Source organism: Eucalyptus grandis, chromosome 3 (genome assembly GCF_016545825.1).
Source record: "Eucalyptus grandis isolate ANBG69807.140 chromosome 3, ASM1654582v1, whole genome shotgun sequence".
NCBI classification, from domain to species: domain Eukaryota; kingdom Viridiplantae; phylum Streptophyta; class Magnoliopsida; order Myrtales; family Myrtaceae; genus Eucalyptus; species Eucalyptus grandis.
Window position 1 is genome coordinate 33,890,421 of NC_052614.1, and position 26,934 is coordinate 33,917,354.

The following is a 26,934-nucleotide window of genomic DNA, read 5'->3' on the forward strand; positions in this document are numbered from 1 at the left end:
AATTAAGTTTTAAGTCTTTTAATTGTATCAATTAAATTCTAAATCTTTTGACAACTTGCCAATTTAGTCATATACATTTTATTACGCCAATTTAGTCCTAAACTACTATTTGAATATTTGGCCAAAAGGACAATATGAGAAAATCGTCGAAAGGTTTAAGACCAAATTAAGGTGCGTTTTATTAGACTTTTGGGGAAAATCTTTAGGAAAATACAAAGGACTTTAAGTGAATGGAGTTTTTCAAAATGCAAATTGCATTTGGAAAATTATAATCGGAAAGTCCATTACGAAGTATTTTTGAGCAAAATAGTATTTGGAAGACTTATATTTACAAAGCACCTTTATTATTAAAAAAGAAAAAAATATTTGGCCGATAAGGGCAGCGGCTGCCGGCGATATGGGATCGCCAATAGCGGCCATCATCTGAGGTCGCTAAACCTCAAGTGGCCCCTAAAAACCATCGGTGAGGGTTGCCCAAGGTCAAGCGACCGTCGGCAGGGGTCGTGCGACCCCTGGTGAGACCCTCGCCTAAGGTCAGGGGGCCTCGGCGAGGGCCGCGCCTAGGTCACGCGACCTCGGCGAGGGCCGTGCTTGGGTTGCGCGACCTTGCCAGCAGTTGCGTGACCCTAATTGGCCGTCACCAAGGCTACACAACCCTTGCCTGAGGTCGGGGGACCTTGGCGAGGGCCGCACTTGGGTCACGCGACCTCGCCGATGGTCGCGTGACCCGCTGGGGCCACTCGACCCTCGCCTGAACACGACCCTAGCAAGGTCGCCGAGATGCAAATCGCACGGCCCCCCACGGAGGCCGCCACGACCTAGATGGTGTGGAGGTCACCATGACACCTTGGTGACGGGCGCCTGGGTCACCAGCCTCCCTCTAGCCGGTTGCCGGCCCCTTGCAACCTTGCGCAACCCTGCCGACCGCCCTCAACGAAAAAGATGAGCAGTGAACGTCGAAGATAATAAACAGTAATTTTTACATGTGTAGAAGGCTGGTAGCCCAAGGCACCCCAAGACTAGCCTTGGCTTTCAACCTTGAGAAGGCTAGCTTTTGGTTAATGGGACTTGTAAAAATTTTCACAAACACTTCATGTTTAGCCCAAAGGACTTTAGTGTTCAAAGCCCATTCACAAATAAGTTCCCAAACGCATTGCATACAATTGAAAGATTTATGACTAAATTGACATCTGTAAATATAAAACCCTTTGGACACTTTTGCATTTTCTTAATACTGCAATTGATTCATATCTCAATGCGGCGACATATGACAAGCATCAAGGAAGCCACCGAAGAGATAACCTAGGCCCTGTTTTCTATTAGGACACGAGGAAATAGAAAACAAAGCAAAGAACAGCAGAACCATAGTCGACCATTTCGCAGGTCTAATTATTGAAAAGACACCCAGCACAATAGAGAGAGAGAGAGAGAGAGAGAGAGAGCAAGACAGCTAGGGGACGCACGGCGGAGACAGGGGGGCCGCGATGACCAGGGTATATCAGCATCAGTAATGTCTAAGGAATGGGTTTAAGGTTTTTCTAAATGGAAGGACGGGGTCAAGAAAAACTGACAAGGGTATCATGAAAAGGACAATGACAACTTCGTAAATTCAAGTTTGTTGGTGAATCGGACATGGTGTCGCCACCGTTGCCTGAACGGCTCCTCAAATCCAACACCACGAGGAACAAGCCAAAAACAATGATTTCTTGTCATACCAGAAACCGTGGAGACCTCTCGCCTCATCGGGCATTTCTGCTCTGGCAATTGGCGAGAGCCATGAATGATGACCACAGTGCTTGTTCTCATCAAAGGATCAAAACTCAAAGAAAATGACGTCATACATACAGGCCTGACATCCAAAATCTGCTCGAGGAATCATTTCATAATTCTTGTTGTAAAACGAGAACGAAGTCAACAGAACCCTCCCGCGTAGTTCCACAGCCTAGGCGGAAGATTCTTCGCGAACCAATTCAAGCTGACGACAGAGTAAAATGCACAAGAGGATGCGACAACTCGGTCAAAAGCTGTATTTGAGCAATTGATTTCACCAACAGTTATGGAAGATACCATAGTAGGATAAGTTGATGAAAGGGGACAGAACAGCTTAAAACAACTAAAATTAAGTCCTCCGACCCACGGCTGTTGAACAATTACAGTACATTTAAGCATTACAAGAGCCTTCCGCACACTGGATGCGTCCAAAGGCATTGAGTTGGTGACATTAAATCCGAATTATCATAAATACTGAGAAGCAGTTTTGCAGTTGACTGTCAGCCAAAATAAAGGCTTCCAGACAATGTCGAATTACCGTGACACTACCTATCTTATTGTGAGTAGCATAAGACTACCTATCTTTCAATTCCTCCTCGAATTGACGCAGTTTCTCCCGAACTGGATGCAAAAATTGTTTCAAATCCTTACAGATCTGCTGCTTATCTTGTTGCAGAAGATCCTTTTCCTCACTTAGTCCGACATCCATCTACAAGTATTGTAATGCCAATAAATAGATTAATCACTCCTCCGACCCAAAAAAAGAATAGATAAATCAGACTACCCATGCAAATGACCAAATTGTTCAACCAAAGAAGAAATCAACTAGTCAAATTATTCAAACACTGGGACTTGAAAACAGACATACCTATAGACAAAAATGGACAAGAACGCCAAAGAGATGAGTAAAATCAAAGATCTTGTTCTACCAGATTGCTGGATTGTCAATAAAGACCATAATATGGCCAATGACTTACAAGCACTGCTACCCAGCTAGGCACCGCGACCTCTCAATGTTACACATCTCTCACGCTCAACTCATCCTTAGAGAAGTTGCCAATACATTTTTCTGATATAAACCCATCGTCATTTTATTGTCCACAGCAAATGTGCATTTCTTTAGTTTTAGCCATATCCAGAGATTTCTAGTCATGCAAGCATTAATATTCACCTGTACAAAGTAAAAGATCTCGATATCATCAAAGAATGTACCTGCAGGTCATCTAGCTCACCAAATGAAAACTCAGGGATCTCCAAATGACCTTTGACTTTCTTTTTCTCCTCCTTGATAGTCCACTCTCCTTAAATAGACACAAACACCCAGTCAATGTCATTGACATTTGTCTGTTTGCACACAAAATGTGTGTGCATACATGCATGCATGTGCAGGTGTGAGTGGGTATGGGGGGGTGACAGTGCACGTGTGCATGTGTGTGGTTGGGGTGTGTGTGTGTGTGTGTGTGTGTGAGAGAGAGAGAGAGAGAGAGATGCACACCAACCTTTGATTCTTAACTTCAGCTCATAAGTGTAACCAACCCTTTTCTTGTTCCGCACAGTCACCAGGAATGCCTGATCAGTCAGACAAAAACAATAGTACAATTGTTAAGTACACTGTTATTAAAATACCCACACTTTTATATGAATTATATGTGCCTACACATTTCACTAAAGCTTCTAAAACTTGCACGCTTTCTCATCTTTGCACAAAGTACTATTTTCTTGTAGTAAGACGATTCATACACTTATAAAATGCGTACCATAATGTACTCTAGTAAAGATGCCTTTCATTTTTAGTGCATTCCATACATGTTCACATAATGAATGTAACGTTTCACTGTTCACCAATTCATTGGTGGCATCACACATTACCTATATTAAAAAATATTACATCCTTTCTAATATGTATGATATCAAGCCCAGGAAAGAATGCATTTTCATGGGCTTGGCTTCACCTCTGATGACTAACTAGCATATTTACCCAGTTCAAACCTCAAGAACCACATCATACAGTTTTTTTTTGGAAGAACCTTGACATATTGGCAAGAAGCTTCCATAAATTTTATAACAATGGGAACAGAATGAGAGATCATAACTGTCAGCAAGCTAAACATAGAATCATCCACACAAATTCTAGATATAAATTTATCCACCAACTACAGTAAACTGTAAAGACCAAGATGCTTTTGCAAGATCTCCAAGCCCATCCAATGAAAGTTTAATTCCATGAATGAAGCCATCAAAAACTCACATCACCACTGCAGTTTGACACTTCTGATATCTCTGCACAGCCACCATTGAATTCCAGTGAGCCGATCGATGTGAGCAGCTCCTGCAATGGAACCACGATAAATGGTGTGACCAAATACATGGGATTTGCATGGAAAGAAATCGGCATTGCAGTCAGTCGGTCCTTGCCCTTAAGATACACTCTCTCTTGAACTTTTCAGATTTGTTATAATGCTTAGGCTGGCTCTTAAAAGAATTTGCTTATCCAAAAAGATGGGAATAAGTACTAACCCACCAACATTCCGATCCCCCGGAAGCTCATTCCAAGAAAAATATTTGACATCTCAGCTAAAAAATGGGAATTCAAAAGTTGCAAGCAGCAAACTAACCTGAATCCTATCTGAAGCCCATTTATTGAGGTTCTTCTCCTCCCAAGTTCCGGCCTGACGAAAACAGAAGTCACAAAACCTTTTCAGCCAAAAACAGAACACAAAAAACTGACAGTAAAACACCATCCACGCTATCCATCATCCTAAAGCGTCACACTTCCACATCACAACAGCAACCAATCGGAGACAGAAACGAAGAAGACGATCCAACCACCTTATTCCACACGGAACCGAGGGTCGCCGGCGACCGGGAATCGGAGACCACGTCCTGCGGCGTGAGCTTCCGCGGGACCGGAGCGGGCGCGGCCTCCCCCGTGGCCTCCCTCACCCAATACCTGTACGACATCGACTCCTTCTTCTCCTCCTCCTCCACCGACACTCCTCCCTCCATCTCGGCGATCCCCCGCCCTGTCCACCGGAACCGTTCACTGCCCGCGCCGCCGACGGAAACCGAAACAGATCTCGAGGAACGGGAAAAACGGGAAAAACGGGTACTACCTGCGCTGCGAATGCGGCCTGAATCGACCCCGATCAAGGACTCGCAGGCGACCAGGACGCGCCCGGCGACCACCCCCGAAACGGCGACGGCGACGACGACGGCGGCGGCGGCGGCGGCGACGGAGGTCCGTTCAACGCGATCTCCCTAGGTCTCCGGAAGCTTCTGGCTCCAACCGCTCGGTCTTCGTCAACTGGGGAGCTTCCTCTGTAGGCGAGTAGCATTATATACTAACCAGAAAAGGGGTCAAAAAAGAGAGATTTCCAAATTTGTGGGGGTGGATTTCGAATAATATTTTTTAATTATTTTTTAATTTGTTTCTAGATTCATCTACCTCAATTGAGACAACGATTTCCAGCTTTTTACTCGTGCGCTGTTGGCATTTCCTTTCTCCTTTTCACTTTGCCTGCTCTTTATTCTTTGCTTGGTACTATTTTCCACAATCAAATTAGCTCCATCAACGACTACGACACTATTGATGCTCATTTAAGTCGAGGTAGAATTTGGTAATTACATGTTTCAACGGGTCGAGAATGATAAAAGTTATCGATTCACCATATTAGTTGTCGATTTCCGAGTTAATCGACTATATATGGATGGGAGGTTATGGATATTTGATGAACTTTTAATATGGATATTTTTCTGCTCAAGGTTGGTGGACGAGTTTTGAAGATAAGAGGCTGAAAAAATCAAGAACACAAGTTCTCATGTCGTTAATTGCATCCCTAAGTTCCTAAGAGTCTTTATTGTCGTGTAAGTTTTAAGACTTAAAACTCTGAGTTCTTAGGTCATTGCTTTCTAGTTCTCATGCCCTTTAATGTATGGGGAAGTTCGCTTGTCTATTTATTATTTGTCTATTTCCTATGTCGTAATTCTGCTATAAATTGAGAAGAGTTCTCATTTGTAAGACAAACGATTTTGATGAATGCAAACACACGTGTGATTTTCCTCTATTTGAGTGACTATATTTGGAGATTGAAAAACTCTTGTTTCGGTCTCTTTAACCTAGGAGAGTGGATTACACCTTGATGGTGAGTCAAGAAGAGCTTTATCCTCAGCTGATGATTTTCCTTTGAAGCTTTGGTAGTGAGCTTATTCTATCCTAAAATCTTATATTCTTGGTGGGTTGCTTGTCCTTTTAAGCCTTCCTAGTGAATTTCATCGATTTCAATCTTCATTTTTGATTGGTGGCGTGTCCTTTAGGTTTCGATGGTGATTGCATCCAACCTACATTTCTTATTTACCCATCAACAACCATCCCCATATGCACCATTCCCATACACAACTAGAAATTTCCCCCATTTCAGAATCACTCGCCCATGCACGCATCAATAGTCGTACTATCCAGCAATGGGTTCTTTAGATTGAACGGCAACTGTCCTTTTATTCTTCTCCTCTTTTCTTTCTTTTTTTTCCTTTTTCCCTCTACCAACCACCATGGGCCTCAGCGATGGCTTGTGACCTCCATTGATCTTAGGCGAGATCTATCATCATCGACCTCAAGCAAGGGATGCCCTCATGTGAGGTCGACAAAGATGAGACCAGTGGTGTGAAAAGGGAAAAAGAAAAGAAAAGAAGAGGAGGGGGAAAAAAGAAAAGAAGAAAAAGAGAAGAATAAAATAATTAAAATATTATCAAAAATTATCCATATATGCATTAACTATATTACTTAGGACAATTGTCCTGTACATTAGCAATTTTCAACCCAAATTAACCAAATGAACTCAATTGGCCATACATGAAAAAGTGAGGTGCGAACATCGCAAATAATGAGATACTTAAATGTCAAAAATTACAAAAGATACATTTAAATGCCAACATTGGAGAAGAATGAAACACTTACGTGCCAATGGCAAGAAATTTCGACCAAATTGTTAACGTTGCATTTTTCTAGTGAGATAAGTGCAAAATAACATCATTTTAGCGTTGGCATGGCCCCAAAATTGAATTTAATATAAATATGAATCAAAATAAATTTTAAAAACTAAAAAAGAAAAAGACCTACAGCAACAATCAACGAGAGCTTGCACAGCCCTCACCTCCGCCTTCCACCATCATCGAGAAGAGCTAACAACAATAGGGTGAGGCTCAACTGGGGTCATCAGACCCTAAGTAATGGCTGGCAAGCTTAGCCGATTGTTGATGAGGGCCTATAGGCCCTCACATAGATATAGGGTAAGGGTCGCGACCCTCCCCCAAATCCAATGAGGGTTGCTAGCTCTTGCCTTGCAAGCTCTTGTTGGCGATCGGCCAAGGTTGTTAGCTACTGACTAGGACTTGGTGACCCTGGTTGACCCTTACCCTACCGTCGTCGAGGCTGTGATGACGAGGGCTATGCAAGCCTTTATTGAATGCTTGTTGTAGATCTTTTTCTTATTTTTTTTAATTAATATTTATATTAAAATTCAATTTCGTCCATTTTGCACCTTTATTGCTATGTTGGCTTTCGTCAAACTACGTAAACTACATGTATTATTAAAAATATGCCACATTGGGTTTCCAGCTACTTTCACTGGACTTAACATTGAAGTGTTCCACTTTTATGAAAAAAAGTAGCACTTAAGTGTACTTATTGAAAATTTTGGCACTTAAATATTCCCATGCCAACTTTTGGTTGCACTTCTACTATGAAAAAGATTTAGAGTTCAATTGATAAAATTAAAAAATCTAGAAGTGAATTAACAAAAATATACTAAATTTAACACTTTTTGAATAATTTTCTCATTAAATGTGCTAAACCTCTTTGTTCTACTCACGCTACGTTCTAGGCATTACCTATGGCTACTTTTTTATTCCTCGATATCATTCAATGATTTCAAAGTTTTTTTTTTTTTTTTGGGTCAGTCAATGATTTCAAGTTGCATCTTGCATAATATCATAAATCGAGCTCTCTAGTACTCCTATAATTACCTTAATGACTTACATAATTGGTTGATAACTTTTCTTTATGGACGCACTAGTGGGTATCAAACAATCAAATTGCAAGAATAGAGCGAATTAGTAGATTCAATCATAAAAAAATAAGAAGAAGAAGAAGAAGAAGAAGAAGAAGAAAAGAGCAGGACAAATAAAAGGACAAACATCAGATTGTCCTTGCAATGACAAAATTTGTCAAACAAATCACGGCCAAATCACCTCTCCTGACACCTGATTTGAACTCCCCAGAAAAACTTGGAAATCTACAAAAAAATATTAAGAAAAGTTCATATAGCTAGGCAGGTGGTGTCCTCTCTAACCCTACAATTCAAGTGTCAAATCTGTCGGTTTTCCTGTTGACTGCTCTATACTCACATTGACTTCCCAACTTTATGACAAACGGGCTCATAAAAATTTTGACCAGGCGGCATTGGCTGCTGCGCTGCGCAGCGCACACAAAGGCTGGACTTGCCATGAAAAAATTGTCCTCGACTTGGAGATGTAACGTCCTTCTGACTTAGCAGTTCGAATTTGCGGTTAACAGTCGCCAGAAAATATGCACCATCTAGATCACGCAGGGAGTCCGTTCGGTGGCGCCCTCAATTAATTTTTGGCTTTGGTCTTTTCGGCTTCAACACAAAGAAGAGAATGCCCGCAACAACGAGAAAAGCTGGGACCGTGCTCATATCGAAGACGACGTGCACTTTCCTTTCTCGCATGCACTGGACAGGATGAAGCAGCGCAATGGTTGAATTCACTTGATGAGCAAACCTAGACAGCAAACAGACAGCTAGTTAGGAAACTGATCATAAACACCATAAATACAGTAAATTTCCAAGATTGCCATGGGAAAATTGCAATTCCTGTATTTAAGTTGCAGATAATGATGCTTTTCCCTCCCTATTATGTGACACGGCAAAAGAGAGCACTGAGGCAACGGCAATTAGAGATGGAAAAAGCAAAAAACTACCGACAGTGAAACTAATATTTGAGGTACAGCATCAGCCACTCAGCATAATCTGCTTTCAGTGAATACGGCTAATAATATTTCCCGAAGATACATTCCTTCCCCAATTCCATCCTGCAAATGTTGCATTTGCATCTGGGAATACATGTAGTCCAATTGATTAGCAGTCTCAGCTGGCACATAATTACCTCAATACTGATGGCATGAGCTTCAGACTAGACAGACTTAATTACTATAGTAATGGCTCATATGAGCCCCTCATAGCAGCAGCATAAACATGCCACTGAACTAGTTTCTGCTTTTTTTTGCACTCAAAATCTATAAGGGCAATAAGGTGCTAATCATCATGATAGCAGACTAGAGTAGCATACCAAAACTCATAATCAGGAATAAGAGATGCGGGGTATCCAACAGTCTCCTAAGCACTCTCCCAGATCAGAGAGCTACCCCAGCTGATTATCAGTTTTCCAGCAAATCTATAAACTGATAATACAAGCTCCCACCTCTACTTTGTAACCATACTCTACTTATCTTCAAAGGCTTGTCCAATTCTACACATTTGCTGTATCTAATTATGCACCCATATTACTAATTACCCTTAAAATAGCCCAATGGAAATATCCAGTTAGTAGTTGCCTCACCCTTTAGATGCATCCTCCAGTGTATTCAAAAATCTCAAGGCATCTGTATAGCGCAATTCTCCAACACTTGTTGAGATCTGAAAAGAAAGATAAATTTGTCCATGTCAATGTAAAGGAGGAACTTCATCACGTACACTTTGACAGGTACAGACTTCAAATGGGAATTGATTAGAAGAGGAGAGAAAAGACATACTGACCCTTTTCCAAAGCCCAATCAGGGTATTGTATTTATACACTAGGTCGCGCTCCTGTGACTGAAAGATTTTATACGTCTTCTCAGCTAAATTTCGTTAAGTCTCTTGATAGTAATTTTGGCTCGAGATCACTAAAAATAACCAAACAGAGGTTCCAACTGAAATAATAAAAAGTAAAAAAAATTCATAAAGTTTGGGACGAACAGCTGTAATTCCCATCCGACATCAGCTATGTTTATTCAAGAAAAATGGTTTATAAGATAATAGTCTTCTCAGAACATATCCAACCCAAATGAACTATATGGTCCACATAATTGCAGATTCCTTCAAGTGCAAGTCCCAAATAAAATGAACGTCAGGATATAGTTCAAAAGCCACCAAAAGAATTTCTCGTATGGAAGCACATTAGAAGGGCTCAATAAAAGTTTAGCAATATGCAGATGCAACCATCTAATGGCAAGGATACTGGTCCGCTCAACAACTAAAAGGTGGATGGCCGAGTTGACGAGCTGTATTGATTCCTCAAGTGCTGTAAAGATATAGCTCCGAGCAATGCTATCGGAATGAAAACTTGAAATGTGCCAACCTTGAGAAGTCACAGAAAAGGGATTACATCCCACCGACCAAACCCAATCCTGTCAAAGAGGATGCACACATAAACAAACAACCCTAACATGCCAAACCGCACATGTCTCACTGGGACAATCTAAATACAAAAAGTACAGTAGCAATGACATGCCAGATTATAACAAATCAAGGATTATAAACACATAATGCCACCTGCTGGAATATCAAGTTTCTTCAAGATATAGCATTTCAAATTTCACTGCTCAGAATACGATAATCAACATCTCAACAGAAATTAATCAAGAGAAATACCACCAGTTAAAAAAGGAAGTGGATGATGAGCATGCACAACTAGACCCCATCATCTATGCATGGGAAGTACTCAGCCCATGTTTTCATGAGTATGCGCATAGTCTCATACACATTGGCCCCCAAAAAAATCAATGACCTTCTTGCGTCTTTACATGCATGCCCATATCAAGCATGCTTGTTGCACAAGCAAGTGATAGCGCAGATTCGACAAATGATATAACAGAATAACATTAGCAGCCTCAGGAACTATAAAAATAAGTTAATCTCATAAAACAAAGCAATGCCCAATTGCACAAATAAATGTCCATTTCTCATATGAGAAGCTCCAGAAACGAAAGCATTATACAGAATGGTGACAATATAGGAAAACAGACAGTCACACATCATTGCACATCAGAGTTCAGGCATACCTCAACTGCAGTTTCATGGACGTGACTGTAAACCAGATGAAGAGGAAGCAAACCAGCAAGATGTTCTGCAGCAGCTGATAATGCAGCTTTTACTGGCCTCCTGAACGAAATCAAGCATAAAAATACATAAAGCATTAAAACCAGCCCCATCCTTGGTTATAAAGTAAATCCTATAAAGATTTAAGCAAACAAGAAAATCTGGTACAGCAAACACCTCAAACTTTCTTATTGTCACCACTCAATATGCAAGGGAATTCTGTAAAAAGCTAATTTTTGTATCATGTATTACTGAGTTTTACCAATTCAGCATAACTGACTCAACCTAAACATAAAATTTTGGAAGGATGGGTGACTAAGAAGCTTAACATCAAACACTAGGAAGTCCAAATAAGTCCCACTACCATGAAAATGTCACATGACTGAGTGCAGAAGTTAAGATAACTGGGGTGCAAAAAACATGGCCACATGGGAAGCCTAGGTGTCACCCATCATCAGATATAGCTTAATGAAAGGGCCAAAGGCAAAATATTATACCTCAAATCCCACAACAATGACTCCCCATTGCATTGCAGATGGCTCTCCCACGATGGCGAGTCAGATTGTACTACTATAACCATATCAGAAAGAGCTTTTGCCTGATGATGCTTGTCAACCAACAAAGGATCGCTATGAATAAACCAAAATATTGGAACTTCCAGGGTTGACCTGCTATGGGCGTGCATCCCTGCATAAAAGCAGGAACTGGCATCATTACTAGTATAAGATGTGAGCAACAAGCTCTCCAAGTAGAACAACCAAAAAAAAAAAAAAAAAGAGAGAAAAATTGGATCGTTTCCACACAGTACAAATCCAGTAAACATTGTAGGGATTCTAGAATATATGATGAGAGCTAAAAGGCACGGACTCCTTTTGGACAAAGCTACTTGAAGCATGTTAACAAGTCTCTAGTACAATCACAATTATAGAAAAAGGATACTGCTAATGGAATTTCTGCCTGTAAGGCATCAGTTTTTCTCCTCAGAGCTAAGAACACGTATTAACCATGGACCATCACTGGCAGTGGTGGTACAGCAGTACCTGAGATGCACACTTGATGTGTATGGACTTAAAAATGCCTCACCACTTGTCTGGAATCAGTCTTCAGTAATAAGCATGGTAATCCCCTCACCCAGCCCCCCACAACCACCATGATGTTTGCCTCTTTATAAGATGGCTCTTTCAGCATCATCTTTTTTGCACTTGATTCTTTGTTTGTTGTCACCATGACCCCTCCAACTAAAATTTTGGTTAAAAAAGATCTAAGGCATGTTCCTTAATGCCCAAAACTAAGTCTCACATGGGCTCCTTGAGTGTTTTTCCTTGAAGATGGACCTCAACGGAAATGGTTCTGATCTAGCTTTGTTTAATTCTCAAAGCAAAACTTGAGACTTCTTAATTCTTGTTGAATACACGCACAGAGAATTCTCCAGTACTAAACTTTCTGAATCCATATAAATCCATGAATTCACGTACACCTATCCAACAAAGGATCTAGGATTACCAAGATAGACTACCTCAGCAAAGACAGACAAGACAACAACATCCATACCACTCTAATGATAGCACTTGTGGCATGAAAAGTCAGAAAAATACTATTCCACAGGGACAATCAAGAAGTATACATATATTTTAACCTAAGTCTGTTGTACAGGAGCCCATGTGCATATGTGAGAGAGAGAGAGAGAGAGAGGACCTTTAAGGGATTCATGATCATGTAGCCTCTGTAGTTGATACTGCAAAATTGAGGAATCAAGATAGGACCGAACGGATTTCCTGTATGTCCCATTAACAAGTATATATGGGACCGTTGCTGCTCTGCGAGCCACTGAAAAAGCCATTGCTAAAGCAGGATCCTCGGAAAGTGGTAAGCTACATAAATTAAAACAAACCGAGTAACTACATGTATTTGAAAGGTTAAGCAGCTATGTCCTAATAGATCCACCAACTTTATGCTTCTTAGGCATACCAAAGAAGAAACAAAACTATGCTTATTGGGAAAGAAGCTGGACATTACAGAATAACCTCAAGCATACATGTGCTCACTGAAAGTAGATTTCTGAGAGGGTAAAAGTAAAGAGGAAAGTCCATCCTTGAGAGCTGTCAGATCAACTGGTAACTTCTTAACGTGTCTAACCTTCTGCATCCAAAGAGAGTTACACAGCACATGAGTCGCTTATCTGTGATGAACTTTACTTACTAAATCCAAAGGTGAAATATATAGCAATACCTCCTGGGTAATGAAGAAAAGCTGAAAGGATATCTTTTCATAGTAATGGAATGCTCCATCAGCCATGGAAGGAGATATGATGTGTCTCATCGATCCCCACAAGGTCGCCCCTAAATGAGCCAGAAAAGTATCTCGAGCAACCGTGTAGTTTTGAAAGTCCTAAACAGAGAAGAATAAATTTTAAGAGGCCGTTCTGATTCAAACTCATCTATACAAAAGCACAAACAGTGTTTACAAAGTTCTGTAAGAAACAAGATGGCTTGTATGTTGAGCGAGAAAGTAATACTACTTCTAAGAAAAGAACCAAAATGGATACCTCATGAGTATCACTGAACAAATTCCAGCTTTCCATTCGTTTCAACGCTTCCATGGCCTTTCTCCGATGACCTTCATCTTTGTCTTCCCCTTCAAATTCTTGGAGTTCAATTTTTAAATCCTCCATTCTCTGGTCAAGTTCTGACATGACAACACAAGCACCACACAAAATCACTACCTAATGGCAATTAACACCCATGCAAATTGGAATCACTTCGGACAGAGCGAATATTTTTTAATACGAGGGATATCAAGTCATCTGACTATGTTTAACAGTCTCCCAAAAAAAGTTGGAAAAAAATTTGGAAAGGAAAAAAATTTCCTTCTTATATTATCTGCATGGCATCACACATTCACTTCGGTGAAAAAACATGGGCATCTGGAAAACTTAGCCACTGGATAGACAGAAGCAAATCTATTATTGTAAACTTGACAGATGTTCGAAAACCCAAAAACTTGGTCATCATCACAATCACCACCATTCCATTGCCACATAAGATAACTTTTACAGAAGAAGCCACTGTTTTTAAGAATGAGGCCATACCGTCACAAAGGGCAAGCTTAACTTTTCTTCCCTTACAATGTTTGAATGCAAAAAGCTCATATATGTCAATCTCTGCTAGAAGAATATCAATGGCCTGATGGTCCTTCTGCCATTAAAACCAAGTTATGTAAGTATCAGAGACGAGATCATGAAAAATATAGTCAAGGAATCCATGGAAATGCTTCACCAACTACTTAGAAATTATATATTCTTCTGCCTGGTATGACAATCTAACATCAAAATATGGAAGTCATACTTCCAGTGGTGGCCTCCTGAGCCCACCAAAACTGCTATCATGCCAAGCAAAAAAGTAGATCCATTACACCAGAAGTGAAATTGCCCCAAAGATGGAGTAATTGATTGATTATATTTACTGATACAAACTGCTAAAGAGAAAGGATCAGTGGAGTTAGGCTGTCAGTGAAGAAGTGTAGTTATTAGTTTTAGCATGTCTTTCAAACACTCTTGAAAGGCTCCTCTAATTGAAAAGCTCTATAATAAATCAAACATTTTTGCTAAGCAGACATCCAGTTGACAAAGAATAGCAGGTTAAGTTCGAATTCACCATATGGAATAATGCTGAAGGAATTACAACTAATGATATGAGATGAATTTGTAATTTGCATGCCAAAAGACTCGTACTGCAACAGTGCATCACAGAGTTGAGACACAGACTCTCTCATACTTATCCCAAGAGTTCAGCAAGCAGAACTATGAGAAGTTGAATCCTTCTCCTTTGTATAATTTTTGCTCTCTCCTCTATTCTCTAATGGTAGATCTGTTAACATTTGTTCTTTAGAGAGAAGTTAGAACCTTGTCACTTTCTCATTTACTCTCTAATAGTAGATTTGTTAACATTTGTATTTTGGGGAGGTGAGAACCCTCATCCCCAATTCTCCTATGACTCCCCTTTCCCCTTCATGGTTAAAGGGCTTTCTCCCTCTTCCCTTCCTTTGTAATTTATTCTAGGATGGACTGCAGAGGAAAATGCTATGCAAGGCTTCCGAGATCGGCTGGTTAATGATTTACAAGTGGGAAGTTACTTCAATGTGCCATCTCGCATCTCCTCTTCCCTGATGACACCATCATGTATGGGGATGACATTCAGCAACAAACTTATTTGTTTTAAGGCCATTTAGGGACTTCTGATTGATTTGAGTAAGAGCGACTTTATCCAGTTGGGTGTCGTAACAATCTGTAATGTGTTGGCCAAAGATTGGTACGTGGGTAGGACCTCTTCCAGTCACATACCTAGGACTTCCATTGGGCACTAGCTTCAAAAACCAACCCATTTGGGAACCCATTGTTGAGGAGTTTGAGGAGAGATTGTTCAGGTGGGAAAAACTTCCTCTCTAAAAAAAGGAACATTAACACCCTCACAAAAAGCGCACTTTCCAATATTTCTATTTTTCAATATTTTAGGATCAGAAGAGAGTAAGACAAAAACATTACACTCCAAATTAAAAGACTAATCCAAATGGAATGGCATGTGACATCAATTAACACTTTTTACGGAAGAAAGGCAGCCTACAAGATTTGCAGATTTCACTTGACTGATTTCAAGTTCCAATTATATTTAAAGGGCAGGGATCAGTTTTAGAACAAGCTTACATCCCCAAAGACGGCAAAGTTTTCCTGTATTGCATCTTGCAAACGATCTTCGGCTTCTTCTTCTGAGATTTCTGGTTCCCAAAAGAAAACAATGAATAAGGTTGGAATTTTTTTTTTTTTTTAATTCAGTTGATAAATACCAGATTTACTCAGATTAACTTTAACAGAACATAACAACAATATGATGCTACTATAAAGAGCTACCACGACAGTCCTCATTAATCTACTTTGGGAACCAACAATAACACAGAAATTTTAGAAATCACAGGTTCTTCTATATTCAGAAATCCAAGAAATCCCCTGTTCTAGTACATTTCTGATATACAGGAACAGTCATTTTATAAAGAACTACAATTAAACCAAAATAAATAAATAAATAAATAAACTAAAGATTTCACTATGCCACTTCCCCAGATATATTGCCATAAAACGTGTATATACAAGGCAGATATCCAGTTGCTGTAAAAACATTTGTAGATGTCCAAAAGCTACATCGGTAGTAACTCCATGATAATTAGACCATATTACCATTGCCAACAGAAATCTGAGTCGTTTTGGATAAATAAAACCAGATACAAAAAATCACCCAATCTACCTGCAACGGCACCAATGGTTCTTGTCACATTTGGTAAAGAATATTCTGTACGCACACCTTCTCCACCAACAGCAGGGCCCCATGAGAAAGGGCCTGCGCTTAAATCAATGAATGCCCACCTGATGAAGAGTTTATAAGCATCAAGGGCTGAGATAACCCCTTTCAAATCCACAGAAAAAGAGGATAGACTCCAACCTGTCCTTTCCAATCCATGCATCTGTAAGACATTCCGGATGAATACCGCTGAGATCTCCAGATTTTAATTCCTTCTCAAGTAGAAGCTTTATATCCTGATTCTTTCCTTTCAATAACTGAAACCACAGAACGGATGAATGTTGTTTACAATGAAGCATAACTTCAAAGCCAAGTCTTTCAGATGGCTTCTATAAAATATCCCCATGCAGTATGAACAATAAGCCAGACTGTTCACCTGCATAACTTTGCTCTCAATCATGTCTGCCATGTCCTTCCCTTGATACAGCTTCTCAACATTATCAAGTGCTTCTTGGCAAATGTTATACCATTCAGCCTGCATAACTAAATATCAGAAAATAGGCTTCTACTGTAACAAATGAACACTGGTACTCAGGCACAGATGGAATTGCTTTTTCATGATTTTGCGTAAAAGAAAATTTCTACATAATTGATCTATGTCCTCTTAATTGATTATGAAGATATTTTGATCTATTTCTTATTAATGAATAGTGCATGCATAGTTATTTTTTATTTATATCATATTCACAGTCAAACAAATAGAATTCTGCCATGCTTCAATGATCTTCATGATTATTAAGTCTGTACGAGAATAAGAAAAATATATCACCTAATTAGTTTTGTGGAAAAATAAGAAAACATAATCCATCAATATCCAAATGTGGTGGGAGACAAGATGAGGGACTAATTTGAAAAAGGGTAGTGCAGTGAATGTCAAGAGGTTACATAGGCGAGCAAGCGCGAGAGAGAGAGAGAGGAGGGAGGGAGGGAGGGAGGGAGGGAGGGAGGGGGGGGGGTGGAAGAGAGAGCTGCCTCTTTCCTCTGAGTGAGAAAACGCCTGTTGAATTAGAAATTTTATTGATGGGACCAGTCATTATTTTTATTTTAGAGCCTCCTAAATTCGGGTAACTGCACAAATACCCATCTGCTTTTTGCCCTTAAACAATGAAATGGTAAATCATTTCATTAGTTGGTAGAAGAGCTATTGGTAATTTTTGGTGGACACTGAAACTATACTTCTCCCTTAGGATAGAATAGATATCTAGCATCCCAATTAAATGGACAATGCTAATTAAGTATTTGAAATTGCTTTTCCTCTTCGAGGTAGTGTGTTTGTTAAATTAGGTCATAAGTTCAAATCATAAAACTATCATGAAGAAATTGCCATTACCCAATCAACCAAATCTTCATCAATTTCGAAGTCAGAATGAGAAACTACATCTCATGGATGCCTATTCTAGGTAGCAATTGCGGTGTTCTACCAGTCCGAGCAATAAACAAAAATACTAACCGTATCAGTGTCTTCAGTCACTGTCCAAGCAAATTTTGCCATTGGATGCTTTTCATACAGAGGCCTCTTTATCTTGTCAAGAGCTGGTGATGATTATAAATGGAGTAACTTACTTCGAGATAAAGCATCACCGAGAAAAAGTTTACAATGAAAGAGTACTGGAAGGCATAAGAAAGAATATTTCTTACCCAAAATGCTTTCAGGAATGCCTCCAGTCTGAAGAACCTTTGCTTGCAAGCTCTTGTTCTGTAACATTAAGGGATGGTAAGCACAATCTAAACAACCAGACTGGACATTGAATATCTAGTAAAACATCACAAAACCAGCAAATTAAATGATATAACTAGGCAATGCATAGAAACCATAACGCCATCAGCAACAAAAGGAGGCAAAGAAAACACTGAGACCAGAAAAAGACAAACTTGGAAAAAAAAAAAAAGAGGCCATCTTGTTACCTCCTTAAGGAAATCAATTTCCGACTTGGATAAACCTCTCCTGGAAAAAGATTGAACCAAGAATGAGCTAATTTAAAGCCGGATAATCAGCAAAGAAATTGAAGGGGTACACATTCCCACTTATACAATAACTGGCATGAGAGAAACAAGAGTAACATTTTAGGGCGTGAATGATAACCATTATGTTTCTCTATTTCTTTATTTTTCTATTCTCCGGAACAAGTTTGAAATAAAAATTCATTTAGAGTGCGTTTGATAACGATTCTATTCCGGAACAAATTTTGATAAAAATTATTCTTTTTTATTCTGTTCCCGAGAACAAAATCTAAGCATTTTAAATCGTTTGGTAATCGTCCAAAATTTCTAATTCTAGAATAGAATTGCATTTGGTATCGTGCTCAAAATTTCTACTCCAAATCATTTTCTTTTAATTTTTAATTTTTCTTTTCTTTTCTTTTTATCCTCTCTCTCCTGTTCTCTTTCTTCAAGTGGCTGGTCGCCGGACCGACAACCGGCCAGACGGAGCGTCGCCGGCCCTCGTCGGCCGAGCCTTGCCAGTAGCTGGGCGAGGCTCACCCAGCCTCACCGAGCCTCACCGGTAGCCAGGCAAGCCTCGCCAAGGTTGGGTGAGGCATGCCAACACCGTGGCGGGCGAGGCTCGCCCGGCCCGGCAAGGCCCACTTGACCACCGACGAGGCTATCTGGCAAGGTCGAGCCTCGCCGGTGGCTAGGCTTGCCTCCAACGAGCTCGCCAGACCTCGCCTTGGCCTGACAAGCCTCCAGAGAGCTTGCTGAACCAGTTGCCGGCGACCGGTGGCGGGCGATGGACGATGGATGACGGACGGCGCACAACGGCAACCATAGGATGATTGTAGATAAAGAATAAGAAAAGGGAAAAAGAAGAAGAGAAATATGGTCTTGATTCTTAAATTTGTTCAGGAACAAAAATCAACTTTTTTTTTTTTTTTTTAATTTTTGATTCTGTTCCAAATTTACTTCTGGAAACAAAAACAAAAACAAAAATTGTTCCTGGGAACAAAAATTTTACCAAACGTGATTACGTTCCCAAACTACTCCCGAAAACTTAAAATCGACACTATTTAAATAGTTAACAAACAAGCCCTTAATAACGCAATTTCATTTTTTTTATTTCTAGAACGAGTTCTACTCTTAAATAAATTTGGACCATAAATCATAAATTAAAATTTTTAACTTTTCTACTTCTGGAACAAAAGTGAAATGAAAACTCTACTCATCATTAACTCTCATCACCACCTATCGCCCACCCGCCGCCCACAGCCGACCATCGGACGCCCACGGCCGACCGTCCGCCCACCACCCTCTCGCCTCCCATCGCCGATCACCAACCGGCCCCCGCATCCTACTGCTAATCGCTGATCGTCGAACATTGGACGCCTCCCACCACCACTTGGGAGGGAGAAATTTTGTGTCGTTATTAAACAAATTTCTATTTCAAAAACATAAAATCTATAAGGTTATCAAACGCGTATTTTTGTTTAGAAACTTGTACAGGAAATAGAAATAGAAAAATCAATTTTTGGCCTCTAGAATAGAACGATTATCATTCGCGCCCTTCCTAGTGAAAAATTAATATCATTAAAAGATACTGTTCTACTACATTGGAAATATGCAATGACAAGATACAAAAAAAGAAAAGTCAATATTTAAATAAGAAAGTTAGAGCATATGAGAGTAAAAGCACAAAATATGACCAAAAACCCTCAAACAAAAAAGATGAAAATAATCTCTCTCTAAGAACCTCATCCAAATATTGCCTTCCTACTCACCCTTTGTCTCAATTTTCCATAGTTGGCAATTGTTGAGTTAATATTGTTTTTAGAGGTTTTAGGTTTAGTCCGTTCTATTTGGCACTTCAATGGGATTATCTATATACATCAAAAAATTGAGAGCTGAAAAATATTAGCTGTCCGAAAAGGTAGAAGCTGTAAGGATGTGAAACAATGATCATAGGAGGACATTGCCAGATAACTACCCAAAATGTGCTGCATTACCTCTTGATTAGACCAAGAGTAGTATATAAGAAGAGATAAAGAAATACAACCTGTGCCCCTGGTTCAGGTTCCCCATTTCTGTCCTTCAATTTAAAAAATTAAGCCTTATCCCTCGATTAACAGAGTCCTTAAATAAGTAATCCGACCTAGTCTAGGGGTCTAGGTAAGGATCCTATTACCAAGAAACAGTCTCAATCAGGCAAGGATTTAATCATCATGTATGTTCATGCTTATATCTACTGAAAGCAACTGCAGCAAATAAAAAGTCAATATTTAGAAAAGGTCAACCTCAAGACATTTACCTGTATCCATATTTAGCTATTTTCTCGTCATGCTTGGGATTCAAGATGAAAATGTTGTATACATTTTCAAGTTGAAGATATTTAACAAGGCTAGTGAAAAGAGCCTCAACCATGTCAATGTCTACTTGCCAAAGAGGATGTTCGGTTTCCCTGTTCAAGGACAAAATTAGAACAAAGAGCAAGATGCTCAGTCCCGCAGCAACACGAAATATTAAATAAGTACCAACTTCCAGGAGGACCACAAAAAATGTGAATAGAAAAGAAAAGTATCAGATACGATCTTAATTTCTTTTTTTAATTCTAACCATGCATTTAGGAGGAAAATGCCCCAGATGCTACCTAGTTACTAAGATGGATAGCTCCTTGACAATTGCATAAGATACAGGGATATACTCTTCCACATCAACAGAACTGCTGACATGCAACAGCCTACCTTTTCTTTTTCTTGAGCTAGTTCAGAGAAGTTTAAAGTGACGTACCGAACCAAATAGGTAGAGGCCCAAAGGGCACTTAATAGACATACGTTCAAAATTTTGTAACCCAGTAAAAAGACAGATCCATGATTACCTGGGTTCAGACACATCATCCTTGCGAGCTAGCAGGTTTATGGCACGCTCAAAAACAGAAGATACCTTCTCACCCATTTGGATGGCATGAACTGAAAAACTGCACAAGCATATTGAGCAACATCATCTAAAACTTGAAAGCATGATAATAAATTAGGAAATCAACTTGATCAAATAGAACAAATTTCTAAAAGGCAAATGTGATATTCTCAAAAGCATACTGCAGATGCACAATGCAAAAGCCATTACTTGTAGTTTACATGACTGATGATAGGAAGGTGATGTCCTTGCTCTTTATCAACAGTTGTCTTGTAAAATGGAGTGAGAACTTCTCCTAGCTGAGGAACTCGTGTGTGCTCGAATATATGATCGATTTTAGTGAACCAGCGCTCAAGTTCTTCAGGATGAAGCTTGAATTCTGTGTGAGAGAGATTAGCACAGGAAAGTTAATAAGAAATCAGTGTCTGCAGACAGATTGAGATATAGGTTGCTGGTGGGCAAATTGATTACCTTCATTCCCTTTCCCATCAAATCCTATAAAGATGAAATTGACTGGGACAGGAAGGTACATAGAATCAACTTCCAGAAGCTTGAGGTAGTTCGCAATATTGCCTGACAAGTAATAAAACATGTCCCATATATCAACAACCCATCAACAGGAAAAGTAAAAGACAATAAACATGAATCCATGATGAGAAGAAATAGGAACCAACAAAGAGTAAAGGATCAGCTGATTAGTGCAACTTAATGAACTCAATTGTTCTTGCTTTAACAGCCAAAGGAGACTCCCAAACTTGTTAACACTCCTATTTGAGAACACCCACCATCTCAATTTACCAAATCCCTATGAGCATGGACTTAATCTGTCATTACATAACATCAAAGTGGGATTGGACTAAGGAATTCATGCTTCATCACAAAAGGCTTACAGTTTGATCCATTTAAGAAGTGCAACTGCTACAATTATAATTTAAGCACATGCTTGCATATGAAAATGGCATCTGAGCTCCTTTCTTAAGAGAATTGAACCTGACCTAGGATCACTGCCAGACTCCCGAAACAGACTTAAGCAAAGAACTTCAAGCTCATAGTCTTTGTTACATAGAATTGCTTCCAACCAAAAAGGGTAGAAGAGGACCAAAGTTGCAACAAAAACATTGAAATGAAAAAGGCAAAACATCGATCCAGGAACATGTAACGTAAGCAAAAGATTGAAGTGAGCAAAACCCATACTCTAACTACCTGCCCTGGTATAGTTGAGATAAGCCGTTTTGCCGGGGGTGGTCAAATCCTCAAGATCTGCAGATTTTTCAAGAAATTGGCACCAAGGTGAACAACAAACTTAACAATAGACTTTCATATTCAGGACCTCAGGAAAACAATAAACAGGCTTACCACCACCGCGTATAACAGATTCACTCCAGAACCTACTTTTCTCTCTGAGGTTAAACAGCGAAAACACCGAAGAGGGCTTTCCGCTCCCACGATTCCCGGTGGGGGATCCGAACGACCCGGCCGCAAGGAGCTAATCGAACAAAAAACATTCCGAACGTCAGTACAGAAGCCGATTCCCGCAAGCCACAACGAAATCAGTCTCCAACCCAGAAGTCCAAAATGCAAAGGGCGCCCAATCAATCATCAACTACATCGTCACACATCACACTGAACAACAACTACTACTACTACTACTTCACCGCACGAAAAGGCAAGCGTACAGACCCACTAAACCCACCAAAAAAAATTCAGTTTTTTTCTTTTTTACCAGCAGAAGAGCGGAGATCATCATCAGCTCCACCCGCCGGCGATCATCCGAGCCGGCCGCCATTTGGTTCCACAACCGGGCGCCACCGGCGGTTCCCCCGACGGAGCGACGGCGATCGGGCGACGGATTCGTGGCCGGTTTAGGGATTGAGGCGAGGGAACGGCGATCTCTCTCTCTCTCTCTCTCTCTCTCTCTCTCTCTCCTTCGGTTTCTCCACCGGAGAACCAGACTCCGACGAGACTCCGACGACTCCCCTCTTCTCTTTTCTCTTCCCTTCCGTTTCGCAGCGCGGCTCGGCACGGGATCCGCGTCAAGGTTTGCCAAGGAACGAGGACGATGAATCCGAGTTGACTCGGGTAGGGAGATGGATACGTGTATTTAGGGGGAACAAATCTGAAAATGTGATCAATTTAATGCGATGCGTATGCCGATTGAAATATTAATTGACCATATATATTTTGATTATCACAATAATTTATATCTTAAATTTTTTCATATGAATAAAGAAAATATTTTTCATTCATTTATTTTTACATGCCGTACAAAAAATCATTTAAAAAAATACTTTCTCAATCACTCATTTTTCTATAAAGCAAATGAGCAAAGACGTAAAGGTTAATAAAAGAAAGAACCACCCGTGGTGGCGGCGTAGTAGTTGAGTTTCAGTTCCTTTCGGGAGAGGTATGGAGTTCGAATCCCTGCGTTATCTGTCTTGTTAGAAAGGAATTGCCCGGGATAGAAAGGGTGGTGGTGACTCTCCTACTCCTCTAGGGTTTTTTCACCGCATCGACGCACCGGAGGTTCCTAGTACCAAAAAAATAATAATAATAATAAATAAATAAAGAAGACATGGAAGGTTGTTCTTTTTCTAGTTCATCTATGTTTGCAATTAATCCACAAGATCGATTCAAAGGTCTACCCAGCTTTTACCTATATTCACCTCTAATAAGCGTCATTCACTACTACAACTCATTGACTAGAAGTCATATTTAGACACAAAAAATATGAAACATTAACAAAATAAAACTCTCAATCATGAATATTATCATAAATGGAAACCCATACTAGTGATTCTAGATCATATGTTCATCACTAGATATCATGAAATATTATAGGATTACATGAAGATATGGACTAAGAAAAACACAAAGACTTTCTTTAGATTCCGGTTTATCCCGTCGGAATTGGCTTCCCAATTTTTGGAATTTAAAACCTACCATACGTACCCTAGAATTTGGAACCGAATTGACCACCAGTTCGCTGCCTAGTTTGCCCTGAAACTATTAAAGTCAACACATGATATGAGATAAAGAAAAGTCTTAATTGGACTTCAGTCCTTAACCGATTCGAGTAAAGGAAAATGAAATTATCAACTCTAACTTTGAAGACAGCTAGAATCTCTGAAGGTGCAAGTTATCGGCCAAAGAAGAAAGGGTTGACTAGTCAATTTGCTTAACAAAAAAGAAAACTTCACCGCCTTAAGAGTAGTATAAATAGGCAAGTCCTCACCCAATTGTGCCTATGAGTGCAAGATGTAAGATAGGCCACAGAAAGTACCTAATGGTGAGAGCCATAAGAGAGTGAGCCTCGGAATTAGAATAATTGAGTGTGTGCTAGTAACTGCTATTTTTCTTTGAGTCTTTTAAGTTTGGTAAGAAAGAATATATTGTAATAGTTACGTGAGATAATTTTTTGAATGTTATACTTGTGTCACAGTCTAATAAGGAGAATTACCAAAAAAGTCCTAAACCTATTGCAATTGTGCCAATTCAGTCCTAAATTTTTTTTTTGGCTAATTTAGTCCTAAATCTTTTACTTTTGTTTCAATTCGGTCCTTCGGCCAAAATTAGCCGGCCAGGCGTTGACGTGGCAGCCGGGCGGTACCGCGCTTTTTTAATACCGAGCTTTTTTTTTAATATTCGATTTTTAAAATTTGTTTATTAATTTTTTTTTTTTTCCTTTTTTTTTCTTCCTCCCTCCTCCTTCCTTGGGCTCAGGCGACCAGCCGAGCTAGCGGTCGCCGGACTAGGGCGTCCGGGGGCGAGGGCTTCCCGCACCCGCCGTCGCCGGGCGCGAGCTCGCCTCGCGGTCGCCGGGCGGCGAGCCCTCGCCGGATCTAGCGAGGGGGCTCGCCGTCGTGGCCTCGCCCCGCCGGATCCCCGCCGTGCCTCGGTCAGGCGGCCCGGCCGGGCGGCGGTCGGAAGCCCAAGGAAGGAGGAGGGAGGAAGAAAAAAAAAGGAAAAAAGAAAAAAAATTAATAAACAAATTTTAAAAATCGAATATTATTAAAAAAGCTCCGCCACCGGCCGGCTGCCACACGCGCCGATCGGCTAATTTTGGCTAAGGACCGAACTAAAACAAAAGTAAAGGTTTAGGACTAAATTAGCCAAAAAAAAAAAGTTTAGGACTAAATTGGCACAATTGCAATAGGTTTAGGACTTTTTTGGTAATTCTCCCCAGTCTAGTATAATTATTCTATCTCGAGTTGTCTATTACGGTTTTCTCACTTTATCACCACAAGTTTTCGCATACCCTACAAGTGGTATTAGAGAAATGTTGTGCACTTTATAATTGTATCAAAGCCAGCAGGCAAGGGCTGTATCAAAGCCTAGGAGGTTAGGAATCGAAGTATCAAAACTAGTGGTTAGAGACCGAGAACCTATAGCAGATGATCAAGGATCATGAAGTCAAAGCTAGCAATAGCATCAACAAGCTTCGTTCAATTGCAACTTCCTAAGTTAAATGAAAGGAATTTCAGTAACTAATCCATTTGGATGAAGGTTCTTTTCAAAACACAAGATTTGTGGAACCTGTTGGAGAATAAGTACACTGAAATGGCTGATGCCGAAGTATTCAATACTTTTAAAAAGATGGAGAAAAGATTTAGGCCCCGTTTGGTTCAACATTTGGAATGGGCTTTGGAGCTCTAAAAGGGTTTGGGCAAATGCATGTGGTGTTCGGTTCAATTTTTTGAAGATTTTGGGAAAATGCAATTGCATCTCCAAGGGGCTTCAAAGGCCTTTAGGGAAATGGAGGGGTAGAGGTGCATTTGAGAAATAGTATTTTCGGAATGCAACTTCCTTTATTTAATGAAAATATGTTAGTTGCTCATTTTGTCCTCATTTATTAATAAAAATCCGTTTTTGCCCTTTTTCTAAATAGAAAACCCTAAGCCTCCTCTTCCTTAATGTAGCCTCATGCCCCCTCTACACTCTCACGCCTCTCTCTATCGTCCCTCACCGTCTCATTCGCGAGCTACTCTCCGGTATCCATCTGAGATCAGCCATCCCAACCTCGAAGATCGCCTCCCGCCTTTCTGCTCTCGCGCTCGCATCGCACTCGTAGCAGGGTAGTTGGGTAAGCTCGGAAGCTTTGATTCCATCGTCGTCCCTCTAGCCAATAACCATTTCCGTCATTCCGTTCTACGATTAAAACCCAATGGAACCCACGTCCTCTTCTGCCGCCCTCCTCCTCTTCGCGATTGTAAGCTTCCATGCCGTTTTCAACCGGATCCGGTGTGTTTTTCAACCGTAGTTTCCATGCCGTTTTCAAGCAAAATTATCCGCTAAAATCGAGTATTAACAGTAGTTTTGTTAGTGGGGTTTTGGAGAGCTTGGACGGTGGTGATGGTGCTGGTGGTGCATATCGTTTTTGGGATTGTATCTGTACTAGCACCCATGAGCTTTGACTTGGAATACAGGAGTCTTTGTCACGGTGGTAAGTGCAACCCTCTTGGCACCCATGAGCTTCACTACGATTCGATGTTTGGAGGAGGGTAAGACGCAATTGTTATTGAAGTTTCAAAATGTCACCAATGTTTATTATGGCTACTATAATTTCGATCCTAGCACTACCCTAATCGGTGAAGGAGAATGGGATTTAAAGGCCAATAGGTGGTGTGTTGTTGCTTGCCAAATCTTGAACTTTTCAATGTCTTTGACTGATGCTTTTGCAGGAAATTGCTCGATAAAGTTGTGCTGGAGATTCCTAGCCACTTTTTCTATTATAAATCAGTATCCAATTGTAGGATGGATGTGGAGCAATGAAACTGTAAAGGATTCCGGTTATTTTGATAAGATCAAATTTTGGGGTC

The 26,934-nt window shown here is 40.3% G+C and overlaps 2 protein-coding genes across 2 annotated transcripts; both read right to left on the reverse strand.

Moving 5' to 3' along the window:
- Window positions 1-2,054: 2,054 nt before the first annotated feature.
- Window positions 2,055-5,085, reverse strand: LOC104437285. The gene is made up of 7 exons (XM_010050205.3): window positions 4,884-5,085; window positions 4,600-4,793; window positions 4,386-4,439; window positions 4,019-4,099; window positions 3,270-3,339; window positions 2,983-3,071; window positions 2,055-2,479 (listed from the first exon to the last, which is right to left on the reverse strand). The coding sequence occupies exons 2-7, from the start codon at window positions 4,774-4,776 to the stop codon at window positions 2,345-2,347; spliced, it is 606 nt and encodes a 201-aa protein (XP_010048507.2). The 5' UTR covers window positions 4,777-4,793; window positions 4,884-5,085; the 3' UTR covers window positions 2,055-2,344.
- A 2,842-nt stretch (window positions 5,086-7,927) lies between these two features.
- LOC104437286 lies at window positions 7,928-23,200 on the reverse strand. The gene is made up of 25 exons (XM_010050206.3): window positions 22,842-23,200; window positions 22,475-22,604; window positions 22,322-22,378; window positions 21,590-21,691; window positions 21,329-21,497; window positions 21,081-21,179; window positions 20,514-20,663; window positions 18,179-18,218; window positions 17,912-17,969; window positions 17,724-17,806; window positions 16,650-16,748; window positions 16,415-16,530; window positions 16,220-16,338; window positions 15,625-15,695; window positions 14,014-14,119; window positions 13,471-13,610; window positions 13,155-13,313; window positions 12,961-13,064; window positions 12,621-12,796; window positions 11,423-11,612; window positions 10,889-10,988; window positions 10,066-10,234; window positions 9,603-9,685; window positions 9,406-9,482; window positions 7,928-8,568 (listed from the first exon to the last, which is right to left on the reverse strand). The coding sequence occupies exons 1-25, from the start codon at window positions 22,902-22,904 to the stop codon at window positions 8,397-8,399; spliced, it is 2,832 nt and encodes a 943-aa protein (XP_010048508.1). The 5' UTR covers window positions 22,905-23,200; the 3' UTR covers window positions 7,928-8,396.
- Between the last annotated feature and the right edge of the window lie 3,734 nt (window positions 23,201-26,934).